A 13,817-nucleotide genomic window follows, 5' to 3' on the forward strand; every position below is an offset into this window, starting at 1 on the left:
ACCATTTAAAACTGCAGGGCCGGGCTTCCGTGGTGGCGCAGTGGTTGAGTCCGCCTGCCAATGCAGGGGACACAGGTTTGTGCCCCGGTCCGGGAAGATCCCACATGCCGTGGAGCAGCTGGGCCCGTGAGCCATGGCCGCTGAGCCTGCGCGTCCGGAGCCTGTGTTCCGCAACGGGAGAGGCCACAACAGTGAGAGGCCCATATACTGCAATAAATAAATAAATAAATAAATAATAAAAATGGAGGGACTTCCCTGGTGGCACGGTAGTGGTTAAGAATTGGCCTGCCAATGCAGGCGACACAGGTTCGAGCCCTGGTCCGGGAGGATCCCACATGCCACGGAGCAACTAAGCCCGTGCGCCACAACTACTGAGCTCGTGCGCAGCAACAGAGACCCAACGCAGCCAAAAATAAATACATAAATTTATTTTAAAATAAATTTTAAAATGCATAATTTTAGTTCACAGGCCATATGAAAACAGTCAGCAGACCAGTTTGCCAATCCCTGGCTCACATGATTCCTACTCTGAGGACTGGCACCACAGAATAGTATATGAAGATGCTTTTTATGGGACTTCCCTGGCAGTCCAGTGGTTAAGACTGCACGAGTTCGATCCTTGGTCAGGGAACTAAGACCCTGCCTGCATCGTGGCATGCCCCCCACCCACAAAAGCCTTTTATTTTAAGAAGGTGCTACCCTCAGGTATGAGGATGACACATACATGCACTTCCCATAACAGTAGGTATAAGAGCTGCAAGTTACAGGGAGCTATTAAACAACAAAATCTAAAAAAAACAGTTCCTTACTTTTACTAGACATACTTCTAAGTACCTGGTAACTAGAGAACATTTCTATCATTGGACAGTCCTGTGTTACATCTGATAGGAGGAGTATTTATTCAGTACATCATCACAAACCAGAATAATACAATAACAGTTCCAACAAAAGGTTCACATGTTTATTACAGAGCTACACAGTGAGCAGTGATGAGGAAAGCTCAAGAGGAGAGAGCATCAAACACAGGCAGCTGTTCCAGACACTAGTGATGTTCTGATAATGTGTGTGAATTCATATGTGAGGCTCATTATAGACCCAGCTTGGTTCTTCTCCAATGTCTTCTCTTAGAGTTGTACCTACACAGAAGGAAATCACAAATTACAAAGGCAGTCTGACCTCAATTTAGCTGCTCTTACTGACCACAAACTTTGCCTTGAAGTACCATAAAAATCTTTGAAAGAAAAAGCGTTCCACTTTCCCTACCGTTAACAAGTTTGGAGCTCTTTTTGGAGAGTAAAAAACGATTTGCTAGATGTGTTAAAGAACTAGTCAAAGCAATTTTTTACCTCTCAAAATGATTCCAGGCTAAGGAAAACATACACTGGTTCCTTATAGGGACTAAGTAGTGGAGAAGCTCTCTCCTCTCCCCAAGTGTACGCTCATTCACTTTTGATTCAACAGACCTGGGGTAGACCCAGAGACATATAACCTCCCCTTCTAAATTATATCAAAACCAGTAATTCTACATAATAGGTCACACATACAAAAAAGCTCTTGCATAATTTTAATACTACATTAACACCCTCAGTCACTTCAATACCACAGCCAAGTTATTTGCAGAGCTAAGGCCATCTCAGAAATGTTCATGTCAATCTGTCATGATTTTACCCCCATAAAAGGCAAAATCAAAAATGATCAACACAGATTTTCTTTCAGCAGGATTATGTCAGTACTTCCACGAAACGGAGCACTGTAATTGCAACCTGCTTTCAATACATTTTAAGTTAGACAACACACACACAAAAAGCCAGACCACAGAGCAAGAGACCAGCATCTGATAACTGCAGGTACCCTCTACTGAGCTAGGCACTGAGCTTTATATACATTTCTTTCACTCCTCACAACTATAAAGGCAGGTCCTACCATCATTGGATGAGGACACGATAAACCAAAGGCTGCAATTAATTGGCCTATAAAGCTACAGTGGGTGGTGATTTCACATGTGTAACTGGCTAAATGAATTAAGGAAATGGGCCTTCCATCTTATGTTCTGGCTCAGACTGAAGACAACAAGGAAATTAACAAATATTGGAGGAGTGTCTGCCCCTAAGCTCAGCTGTGGGCTGACTGTGTCCAGAAACCCAGAAGAAGCACATTAAAAAAAAAAACCCCAAAAGAATTTCAGAATGGTGGCTCAGGACGAATTAAACTGCATATAACTTTCAATTGTGCATTTACACCCCCCAAGTAATCCTAAGTTCAACAAAACACAAGGGTGGGGAGTGTTTGCCTTTACCTGATTTTATTACCAGTTTTCATTCGAATCCATTGGGGAATGGGACGATTCTGCTTTTGTTTCTTAGCCAGAAATCGCTTGATCCTGAAAGTCTTGTGAGAAGACTGGGAAGGAAATGCAATCAATTTAACAGCAATACCAGAACTTGCTCCAATGATTCAAAGTCAAGAACTCCCTAAATCCAACAAATATTCAAATGCTTAACATATACCAAGAACAACCCTCTCGATGCTAAACCCATCACTGCCCTTTGCTTTGTTCCTCACTTCTCCGGAGGCAGATACCATAATTCCCACTGTTCAAAGAAAAATCAGTAGTCAGGGAGGTAGGTAACCTGCCCCAAAGCAGAGTATTAATGTGCAGATTTGGCTGGGATTCAAACCCAGGTCCTCTCTGCTCCAAGGCTAGGGCGTGTTCCAGTCTTCCCTGCTGTCAACCCAGGACTGAGAGGACTATAGTCAGAGATGGCGGGGACTAAAGCACGTGGTTTTCAGGAACAATCCCTTGCAAGTCAGTGAGTCTCAGCGCACTATTTTATACACCAGAGTACTGGGACTTCCCTGGTGGTCGAGTGGTTAGGATCCCACGCTTCCACTGCTGGGGACCCCGGTTCGATCCCTGGTCGGGAATCCAAAAAGCCACACGGAGCGGCAAAAAAAAAAAAAAAGATTTACACAAAGTCCCTGACTTTCGGTAAATCTGTTCTAGCCCTCTGACCATTGTGGTATTAATTCTAACTCTATTTAAAACGTCACTTTCCCAAGGATGACTTTCCCAGCTTCCCGTCACATTCAGAGCACATCACCCCTTGATCCAGGCGTTTCTACGAGGTGACGTTCAAGTCCCTTAACAAAGGGCTAAAAAGTCCTGTAATCTCATAGCGTGGAAGGATCCTGGCACCCAAGTAAAAACACTCTTCGAAAACCAGCAGCCTACATTGCCTTTTCGATGCCAGGAACATCCCGCGTGTCGCAGGCAGCCCGAAGTCAGGCCACGATTTCTGGGGTACCCCCTCGACTTCTCTTCTTGCCCCCGAAACAGAGTTCGCTCCGGGAAAAACGGGAATCCCTGCCCGCCTGAGCAGTGGCCTGGAGCACAGAGCGCCCCTTCGGACCTCGCGGGGCCGGCACAGCCCGCCCCTCCCCAGGTGCTCGCTCGCTTCCCAGCAGGCCCGCGGACTGGAGCCGTGGCCCAACTCCATCTCCTCTGGAAAAGGCCTTAAAAAGGGTCCCACACATCGGCGCAGCCCGCGGCACCGGCGAGCTCGCGGGGACCTCAGATCTCGGAAAGCTACCCCAGACCCGATGGTAATGGATGGACTTACCATGGCGATGATCAAATCCAGCCGCAGATAGAATGGAGGACAAGAGAAAAGAGGGAGAATCAAGCGGAAGTACGTGTTTTAGAGGGCGCCGCCGGGGGCCGGGCTTGGGGAGGACACGCCATGAGCCAACCATCGCCCCCTGGCGGCCGCTCTCTGCGCAAGCTACCGTGAGGCCGTGGGAAACTGCGCTCATTCGTGCGAAATGGAATTCCCTTTGCTTCAGTTCCGTAATCGGGTTTTTCAGGACCCCGTTAGTGTGCCAGGGGCACCCTGTGTCATGGGTGAGACACACAGTCCGTGATAACTGCCAAGGCAGAAACCCTTCCGAACGCGGGAGGAGCGGAGTGGGCGGGGCTATCTCCAAGGAGGGCGGGGAAGAGGTTATGTCCCGGCGCAAGGGACTTCGGTCCTGCGTTTGGGAGGGAGCGCGCCTAGGGGTGGGGGCTGGGAACGCCCCGCCGGAGTGGACTAGGGGGTTGGTCCCCGGCTCTTTCTCGGCGGTTGTGTCCACTAGGCTGGGCCGTGCGGGATGGGAATGTACAGTGGTGTTGGCCATGGGGCGTTAGACTAGGCAAGAGGCTGCCAATCAAGGGGTTTTTTTTTCCTTTCCAGTTATATTGAGATATAATTGACATACAGCACTGTATAACCAATCAAGGTTTTACACAACGCAGAGTACTAAGGATCACGGCCCCAATCAAGGTTTTAAACTGAGAAAGTTCTGGACAGAACATTCCCTTGGCTGCTAGGAAGCTCAGACTGACTTTGTAACCCACCTTTGGCAGAATGTACAGGAATTAATGGCACACGTTTTGGATGTTAATGTTCCCCGTTTTCATCTTTTTCTTCTCCCCATTTAGGAATAAAGATCTCTACAGTCACTTCAAGCATTTTTGCACCAATAGATTAAGGTAAGGGTTTTTAACCTGGGGTCCACAAGGGTCAATGTATAGAATTCACAGGGTACGAACGTGGATGGAAAAAAAATCACAACTTCGTTTTCATCAAACTCTGAAATGTAGTGCTTTCTTTATTTACAAATGTAGACAACAAACTACAGTGACATTAGCAGTACCTGTGACTTGGTCACCAATAGAAATCAAAGATGGTTTCATATCACACTGCAGTTGATGCAGATGTCTCGAAATATCATTTATGTACTCATCACTTCTTTGAAATTACAGTAGACCCACAAGAACTCTGTTAATCCTGTATGTTGCTATAGTACACATTTCTTTTAGAAAATATTTTGATAGCTGTATCGCAGTGTGATTGGTTTTCTTTATCATCCTGTGTACTTTGTTTTATGCATTTAAAAACATTCTGAGAAGGACTTCCCTGGTGGCGCAGTGGTTAAGAATCTGCCTGCCAATGCAGGGGACACGGGTTCGAGCCCTGGTCCTGGAAGATCCCACATGCCACGGAGCAACTAAGCCCGTGCGCCACAACTACTGAGCCTGCACTCTGGAGCCCACGGGCCACAACTACTGAAGCCCGCGCGCCTAGAGCCCGTGCTCCGTACCAAGACAAGCCACCGCAATGAGAAGCCTGCGCACCGAAACGAAGAGTAGCCCCCGCTCGCCGCAACTAGAGAAAGCCTGCCTGCAGCAACGAAGACCCAATGCAGCCAAAAATAAATAAATAAAATTTATTAAAAAAAACCACAAAACGATTCTGAGGGACTTCCTTGGCGATCCAGTGGTTAAGAATTGCCTTCCAATTCAGGGAACGCGGGCTCGATCCCTGGTTGGGGAACTAAGATCCCACATGCTCCGGGGCAACTAAGCCTGTGTATCACAACTACTGAGCATGTGAGCCACAACTAGAGAGCCACGTGCCAAAACAAAGGATCCCGCATGTCACAATAAAGATTCCGCATGCCGCAACTAAGACCCAACGTAGCCAAAAATAAAATAAAATATATTTTTTTAATTCTGAAAATAAGTCCAGAAACTTTCTCAGACTGCCAAATGGTTCTATGGCACAAAAATGGTTTCGAATCCCTGGATTGGGGTAGTGACAGATGGTAGAACAAACAAACTAAGTAGGAGGCTTTGGAAATAGTCTAAACAAGAAGTGATGGTGGGGGGCTCCCACGGTGGCACAGTGGTTGAGAGTCTGCCTGCCAGTGCAGGGGACACGGGTTCGAGCCCTGGTCTGGGAGGATCCCGCATGCCGCGGAGCGACTGGGCCCGTGAGCCACAACTACTGAGCCTGCGCGTCTGGAGCCTGTGCTCCGCAACAAGAGAGGCCCGTGCACCGCGATGAAGCGTGGCCCCCGCTCTCCGCAACTAGAGAAAGCCCTCGCACAGAAACGAAGACCCAACACAGCCAAAAATAAATTAATTAATTAATTATTTTAAAAAAAGAGTTAGATAAATAAATAAATTTATTTTTTTTAAAAAAAGAAGTGATGGTGGCACAAAGTAAGGTAGTCACCATGACGTTGAATAAGAAGAAACAAGATCAAGAGGTGATTGTGGTACCCGCTTCGGCAGCACATATACTAAAATTGGAAGGTTACAGAGAAGATTAGCATGGCCCCTGCGCAAGGATGACACGCAAATTGGGGCAGCGTTCCATATTTTTTTGAATGTTCTCAAATGGTTACATATGTGGGGAAAAAAAAGGTGATTGTGACATAAAGTTAACAGGTCTTAGTCCCAGGTCTCTGCCTTGGGCAACTGGATGCTGGTGCCTTAGATCTAGAGAGGGAATACAGAAACCATAGGAAGCTTGAGCCCAATTTAATAATTACCGGGGTTTTGTTTGTTTGCTTTTTGGCGACGCCATGTGGCTTTCGGGATCTTAGTTCCCCGACCAGGGATCAAACCTGTGCCACCTGCAGTGGAAGCATGGAGTCCCAACCACTGGACTGCCAGGGAATTCCCGAATAATTACCAGTTTTTAACAGCAACAGTTTAGTTACTTTAATCCCACCCAGTTTTTAGATTCAGACCCTCATCCAAATTTACATTTAATTCAAGTGAGACCTTGGGCTTCTTACCTTGGATTTTTATTATTTACTTAAGAGCCAGTATTTTCTTTTTGGTGACCAGAAGGAAGGAGCAACAAATAAGCCTTTAGTAGATGAATTATCATCGTCATCATCATCGTCATCATAGCTACCATTTCCTCCGGTTTAGAGTGGGACTGACACTGTGCTAAGAGCTTATATAAATCATCCTTTTAATTCTTACAGCTTTATAGGACACTTGTTGTTCTTTCCTTCTGCATTGCATGGCACCCGCTCTGAGTTTCTTTTGCTGATTCTTCCTTATCTCACTTACTTTTTAACATTGGAGAGCCCTGAGGTTCAGATTTGGACCTCTTCTCTTTTCTATATACACTCCCTTCCTTGGTGACCTCATCCAACATCATGGCTTTAAATGTTTTCTTGGACTTCCCCCGCGGTCCAGTGGTTAAGACTCGGCGCTTCCACTGCAGGGGCCACGGGTTTGATCCCTGATCAGGGAAGTAAGATCCCGCATGCCACACAGCACGGCCAAAAAAAAGAGAAAAGTTTAAATACTCTCTTGGTTGACGACACCCAAATGTATGTCTCCAGCCTGGATGTCTCCTTGAACTACTACCTTCAACGTCCCCACCTGGATGTCTAATAGATGTCTTTAAACTTAATGTGTCCCAAACAGAACTCCTGATATTTCACCGTCAGCTGGCTCCCTCAAAAGTCCTTCCCATCTCAGCAGATGGCACCTCCATTCTTCCTGTTGCTTAGGCCAAAATTTATTTTCCACTCTTCTCTTTTTAAAAAAATACTTCCTCTTTTTTAAAAAAATTTTTTTAAATTTTATTTTTAGCTGCGTTGGGTTTTCATTGCTTCGCGTGGGCTTTCTCTAGTGGTGGCGAGTGGGGTTACTCTTCGTTGCGTGCGCAGGCTTCTCATTGCTGAGGCTTCTTTTGTTGCGGAGCACAGGCTCTAGGCGCGAGGGCTTCAGTAGTTGCGGCTCGTGGGCTCAGTAATTGCGGCTCATGGGCTTAGTTGCTCCGTGGCATGTGGGATCTTCCCGGACCAGGGATTGAACCTGTGTCCCCTGCATTGGCAGGCGGGTTCTTAACCACTGCACCACCAGGGAAGCCATCCACTCTTCTCTTTTCTCTCACATCCCATATCCAATTTGTCAGCAAATCTGGTCAGTTTGACTTTGAAATTTATGCAGTACCTCAAAATGTGACTTTATTTGGAGGTAGGGTCGTTACAGAGGTAATCAAGTTAAAATGAGGCTGGCTAGGGACTTCCCTGGTGTTCCAGTGACTAAGACTCCACGCTTCCAATGCAGGGGGTCTGGATTCGATCCCTGGTCAGGGAACTAGATCCCACATGCCACAACTAAGAGTTCACATGCTGCAACTGAGACCTGGCACAGCCAAATAAATAAATAAATATTTTTTAAAAATGAGGCTGCCTAGTGTGGGCCCTCATACAGTCTGACTGGTGTCCTCATCAGAAGAGATTAGGACACACAAGGAGACACCAGGGATGCTCGCGTGCATGCAGAAAGGCCATGTGAGGACACAATAGGAAGGTGGCCGGCCACCCGCGAGCCAAAGAGAGAGGCCTCAGGAGAAACCAGACCTGCTGATGCCTCGATCTCAGGCTTCTCGCCTCCAGAACTGTGAGAAACTTCCGTTGTTTAAGCCACCCAATCTGTGGTATTTTGTCATGGCAGCTCTCACCAACTAAGACAGGTGGGATCAGGACATGGGGAGTGGGGAGAAGGGCATTTCAGCTAGAAGGAACAGCATGCCACCAGTCACAAGCCAATGTGCTGTACCTCCTGATTGGCTGGAGCCAGGGAGGCAAGTTTCAGGGGCTGGAATTCCACAGAGCTGGGTCCCATAGGGTCAGAAAGGACAACGGCTGTGAAGAGGCTCCCGGATTTGACATAGGGTGCTCCCTGGTGCCCTTGGAAGTTGGGCAGTATACACGGGATGTGAGGAAGGGGGCAAGAGGAGAAAGAGTGGGTGGTGAAGTGGGGGCAGGGCTTGTGGGGAGGAGAGGCTTTTAGGACGTTTGGGTGTGAAGAGGAGACAAAGGAGGGCAGTGAGAGAGGGTGGTGAGCTCAAGAATTGGTCATTTCTGAGACTTCCCTGGCGGTCCAGTGGTTACGACTCCATGTTCCCAAGGCAGGGGGCACAGGTTCGATTCCTGGTCAGGGAACTAAGATCCCACATGCCGTAGGGCGCGACCTAAAAATAAATAATAATTTTTTTTTTTTTTTGCGGTACGCGGGCCTCTCACTGTTGTGGCCTCTGCCGTTGCGGAGCACAGGCTCCGGACGCGCAGGCTCAGCGGCCATGGCTCACGGGCCCAGCCGCTCCACGGCATGTGGGATCCTCCTGGACCGGGGCATGAACCCGTGTCCCCTGCATCGGCAGGCGGACCCTCAACCACTGTGCCACCAGGGAAGCCCCCAATAATTTTTTTTTAAAGTTTGAAAAAATGTATGTACTCAGTTGCTTATAGAAGAATTATTTCTAACAGCCCCAAACAGGAAACTATCTTTCTCCAGCTGAATGGATAAACTGTGGTATATTTACCAAGGGCTACTATACAGCAATGGTTCTCAAAGTGTGATCCAGGAAACTCTGGGGGATTCTCAAGACCCTTTTGGAGGGTCTGCAGGGTCAAAACTATTTTTTTTTTTTTTTTTTTTTTTGCGGTACGCGTGCCTCTCACTGCTGTGGCCTCTCCCGTTGCGGAGCACAGGCGCCGGATGCGCAGGCTCAGCGGCCATGGCTCACGGGCCCAGCCGCTCCGCGGCATGTGGGATCTTCCCAGACCGGGACACGAACTCGTGTCCCCTGCATCAGCAGGCGGACTCTCAACCACTGCGCCACCAGGGAAGCCCCAAAACTATTTTTATAATAATACAAAGAAGTCATCTGCTTCTTTCACTCTTGTCCTCTCACGGGTGTACCGTGGAGTTTCCAAGAGGCTCCATGACTTGTAATAACTTCATTGCTCTGACACACAATAATAGAATGTGTGTTTGTGTGTTCTTGGGTTTTAAATATTTTTCAGTTTTAATTTCTAATACAGTAAATATCGATAGATATAATCCACACAAACAAAGGCCCTTTGGAGTCCTCAATAATTTTTAAGTGTAAAGGGGTCCTAAGACTAAAACATTTGTGAACCGCTCCTATACAGCAATGAGAATGAACAGACTACAGCTACCCACAGTGGCACGGATGGATCTCACAAACATCCACAAATGTGGAACAAAGGAAGCCAGACACAGAAGCATGCATACTGTATGATTCCATTTACATAAAGACACAAACCGGGCAAGACTAATCTGTGCCATTAGCAGTCAGGATAGTGGTTATCCTTGGGGGGAGGAGGCGCTGGTCATACTCTGTTTCTTGATCTGGGTGCTAGTTCTGTAGGTGTGTTCCCTTTGTGAAAATTCATCTAGCTGTACACTTCAGGTTCGTGTGCTTTTCTCTATGGGTGTTATATTTCAATATAAATTAAAAATACTTTTATATGGGTCTACAGATAAAACTATAGATGAGGGCTTCCCTGGTGGCGCAGTGGTTAAGAATCCGCCTGCCAATGCAGGGGACACGGGCTCGAGCCCTGGTCCAAGAAGATCCCACATGCCGCGGAGCAACTAAGCCCGTGCTCCATGACTACTGAGCCTGCTCTCTAGAGCCCGCGAGCCACAACTACTGAAGACCCCATGCCTAGAGCCCGTGCTCTGCAATAAGAGAAGCCACTGCAATGAGAAGCCCGTGTACCACAACGAAGAGTAGCCCCCACTCGCCATAACTAGAGAAAGCCCACACGCAGCAACGAAGACCCAACCCAGCCAAAAAAAAAAAAAAAAAGACACACCACCATCTCTCACTTGGATCATTACAAAAATCTCCCTTCTTCTGACCCTGCCCCCTACACTGTCTTTTCAACACAGCAGCCAGAGTGATCCTATTAAAACCTGTCAGATCGCATCACTCTTCTGCTCAGAGGGGCTCTAATGGCTAATTTCACTCAGGTAAAAATCCAAGTCCATACAACGGCCTGCAAGGGGCAAGTGCCATCAGGCCCTTTCACCCCGCCCACACCCCCCCCCCCCACCTCATCTCCAGCTGCTCTCACCTTCAGCTCACTCTGTTTGGGCCACACTGGCCGTTACGTTCTTGTCTTGGGGACTTCGCACTTGCTGTTCCCTCTGCCTGGGAGCTTCCTCCGTCAGTCTCTTCAGGGCTTGATTCACACCCCCTTCTCCTTGAGGCTTTCCCTGACCGCCCTCTCCATCTAAAAGCGCAGCGTCGGGCTTCCCTGGTGGCGCAGTGGCTGAGAGTCCGCCTGCCGATGCAGGGGACACGGGCTCGTGCCCTGGTCCGGGAAGATCCCACATGCCGCGGAGCGGCTGGGCCCCTGAGCCACGGCAGCTGAGTCTGCGCGTCCAGAGCCTGTGCTCCGCAACGGGAGAGGCCACAAGAGTGAGAGGCCCGCGTACCACAAAAAAGTAAAAAATTAAAAAATAAAAGCGCAGCGTCTGCCCTCACTGAGCGTTCCCCACCCCCACCCCCACCCCACCCCCACCCCACCCCCCACTCCTGCTTTATTGTTCTCCGTGGAGCTTACAACACCACGTATATTTTTTTCTTTTTTTTTTTAAGTTTTGGCTGCATAGCATGTGGGATCTTAGTTCCCCAATCAAGGATCAAACCCAGTCCCCTGCATTGGAAGTGCAGAGTCTTAACCACTGGACCACAAGGGAAGTCCCTATTTTCTTTCTTTATTGCCTGACTCCCTCCCTAGAATGTAAATTCCATGAGGGCTTGGATTATGTGTTTTGTTCACTGCTGTCTTCTCCGAGCCTAGAACAGTGCCTCACACATAGTAGGTGCTCAATAAATATTTAATGAATGAATGAATCAACAAATGAAGTCAAATACCTCAAACAGACAAAACAGAAGAACAGGCCCCTCAGGGCAGTTGACAGCTTCACTGTTTGACTTGGACACTTCTTGTTTGAGGAACCCCTGAAGCACTTCTGCCCAGCCAAGAGGGTTCCTCAGAGTAGAGCTTCAAAATGACTGCTGAAGGCAAATGGGAGCCGTTGAAAGCTTTTGAAGGGCAAGCAGCAGTTATGTGGTTATTTTAGAAAGATCGCTTGGGCAGCTGTGCCGAGAGCAGATGGTAGCGGAGGTAAGAGTGGAAGCAAGGAGACCCACGGGGGCCACTGCTGCAGTCCCAGCACAAAGATGCTCTTTTTTGTTGCAGCTGCTTCCCAGTCCCTCCCAGTCTCTCCCTGTCATTCCTTGCAGATTTAGCTCCTGGCTCACTGCCGCTCTCTCCAACACTGCTCCTGTCATGGTTCCTGGTGAGTTCAGTACCCACTTGCGGCCCCTTGGCTTCCTCTCCTCCGGTGACCCCGTCCTCCGCTGCACCGCAGCCACTTGCTCCCTTGCCAGCCCTTTGACCTTGGCATGATCCCACTCTCTGATGTCCTTGCAGCTGACTTTCTCTAGGACCCCAGCACTGACGACGATGCTCCCACCCCACCGGGACCACCCCTCCATTGAAGCTATGCCATTTCCCTGTTCCTTCCGCTGCCCCTCCGTGTCTCCTCTTCCCTCCTTATTTAGCTTAAATTGTATCAGCCGCTCACTCGTCCGCACCCTGCCCTTCTTTGTACTTGCCTGGAGAGACCGTAACCCTAGTAAATCCAGTCCTCCACCTGCCCGACAGCCTGTGCTGCTGACAGCTGAATGAGCCTGGAGGAAACCGACTGACCTCGCTCCGGGTTCACAACCACTGACTTCCAGTGGGCCCTGAAGACTACCCCACAGTTCTACATTTCTCCAGTGCAGCCACCCTCCCATTCTCCTAGAGCAGTGCTCCTCAAGCTTTAATGTGCACGAGTCACCTGGGGATCTTCGTAGACTACAGATTCTGACACCTTCCCAGGTGACCTGCATGCTGCTGGCCTGTGATCAGCAAGGGCCTAGGCCAGGGGCTGGCAAACATTTTCTGATGGCAAATATTTTAGGCTTTGCAGGCGACATATATATATGATGTTTATTACAACTATTCAACTCAGCTGCTGTAGCTAGACAGTACATAAACTAGTGGGTGTGACCAGGTTCCGATAAAATTTTAGTTATGGAGACTAAAATTTGAATTTCGTAGAATTCTTTTGTATCACAAAATATTATTCTTTTGATTTTTTCCATCATTTACGAATATAAAAGCCATTCTTAGCAGGCTGTACACAAATAGGCAGTGGCCAGGCTTGGTTCACTTTTGGCCTAAATGACAGTTTTAACCCTTCTTCCTCCATTCTCACTCTCAGGGATGCCCTTGCTTCCTAGCCACCGAGAAAACTTCAGCAATGACAGGAGAACTTCCATAACTCACCTACCACATCCCAGCTACCAGCACTGTACTCGAATGCTCTGCCTTCATCCCGTTCCTACAATGGATCCTAACCCCCGTCACCTATTCAGAAACCTGCCTCTGGCAGTTCCTCCCTTTCTGTCCCTGCTTTTCCCTGGATTGTTCCCATCAACACACAAATAAATACGCCGTTGCTTCTCCCATCTTAAAAACCTGCTCTTTACCTCGACTCCCTTTCCAACTACTGCTCTTTTCCTTCCTTTACAACAAAACTGAAAGATTTGTCTATATTTACTACTTCCAATTACTCTCCTCATTCTTTTTTTTTTGAGCTATAATTCACATACCATAAAATTCACCATTTTAAAGTGTACAGTTCAGTGGGTTTTAGTATGTTCACAAGGTTGTACAACCACCACTGGTATCTAATCCAGAACACTTTCATTACCCCCAAAAGAAACCTGTGCCCATTAGCAGTCACTCTCCATTCCCCTTCTCCCCCACAGCCTTAGGCAACCACTAACATACTTTGTTTCTATGGATTTGAATATTCTGGGCGTTTCATATAAATGGAATCATACATTATGTGGCCATTTGTGTCTGGCTTCCTTCACAATTTTTCAGGGTTCCTTCATGTGGCATGTGTCAGTAATTCTTTCCTTTTTATGGCTGAATAATATTCCACTGTGTGGACATAATCATTTTGTTTATCCATTTATCAGTTGATGGACACTAGGGTTGCTTCTGTGTTTTGGGCTATAATGAATAATGCTATAAACAGTGGTGTGCAATTATGTTTGAGTAACTGTTTTCAATTATTT

General features: G+C 47.8%; 1 protein-coding gene across 1 annotated transcript; it reads right to left on the bottom strand.

The window, feature by feature from the left end:
- Positions 1-875: 875 nt before the first annotated feature.
- Positions 876-3,728, bottom strand: RPL39 (ribosomal protein L39). Its single transcript, XM_082681584.1, has 3 exons — positions 3,621-3,728; positions 2,297-2,400; positions 876-1,136 (listed from the first exon to the last, which is right to left on the bottom strand). The coding sequence occupies exons 1-3, from the start codon at positions 3,621-3,623 to the stop codon at positions 1,088-1,090; spliced, it is 156 nt and encodes a 51-aa protein (XP_082537710.1). The 5' UTR covers positions 3,624-3,728; the 3' UTR covers positions 876-1,087.
- Between the last annotated feature and the right edge of the window lie 10,089 nt (positions 3,729-13,817).

Source organism: Grampus griseus (genome assembly GCF_964374135.1).
Source record: "Grampus griseus genome assembly, chromosome: X".
Taxonomy (NCBI): domain Eukaryota; kingdom Metazoa; phylum Chordata; class Mammalia; order Artiodactyla; family Delphinidae; genus Grampus; species Grampus griseus.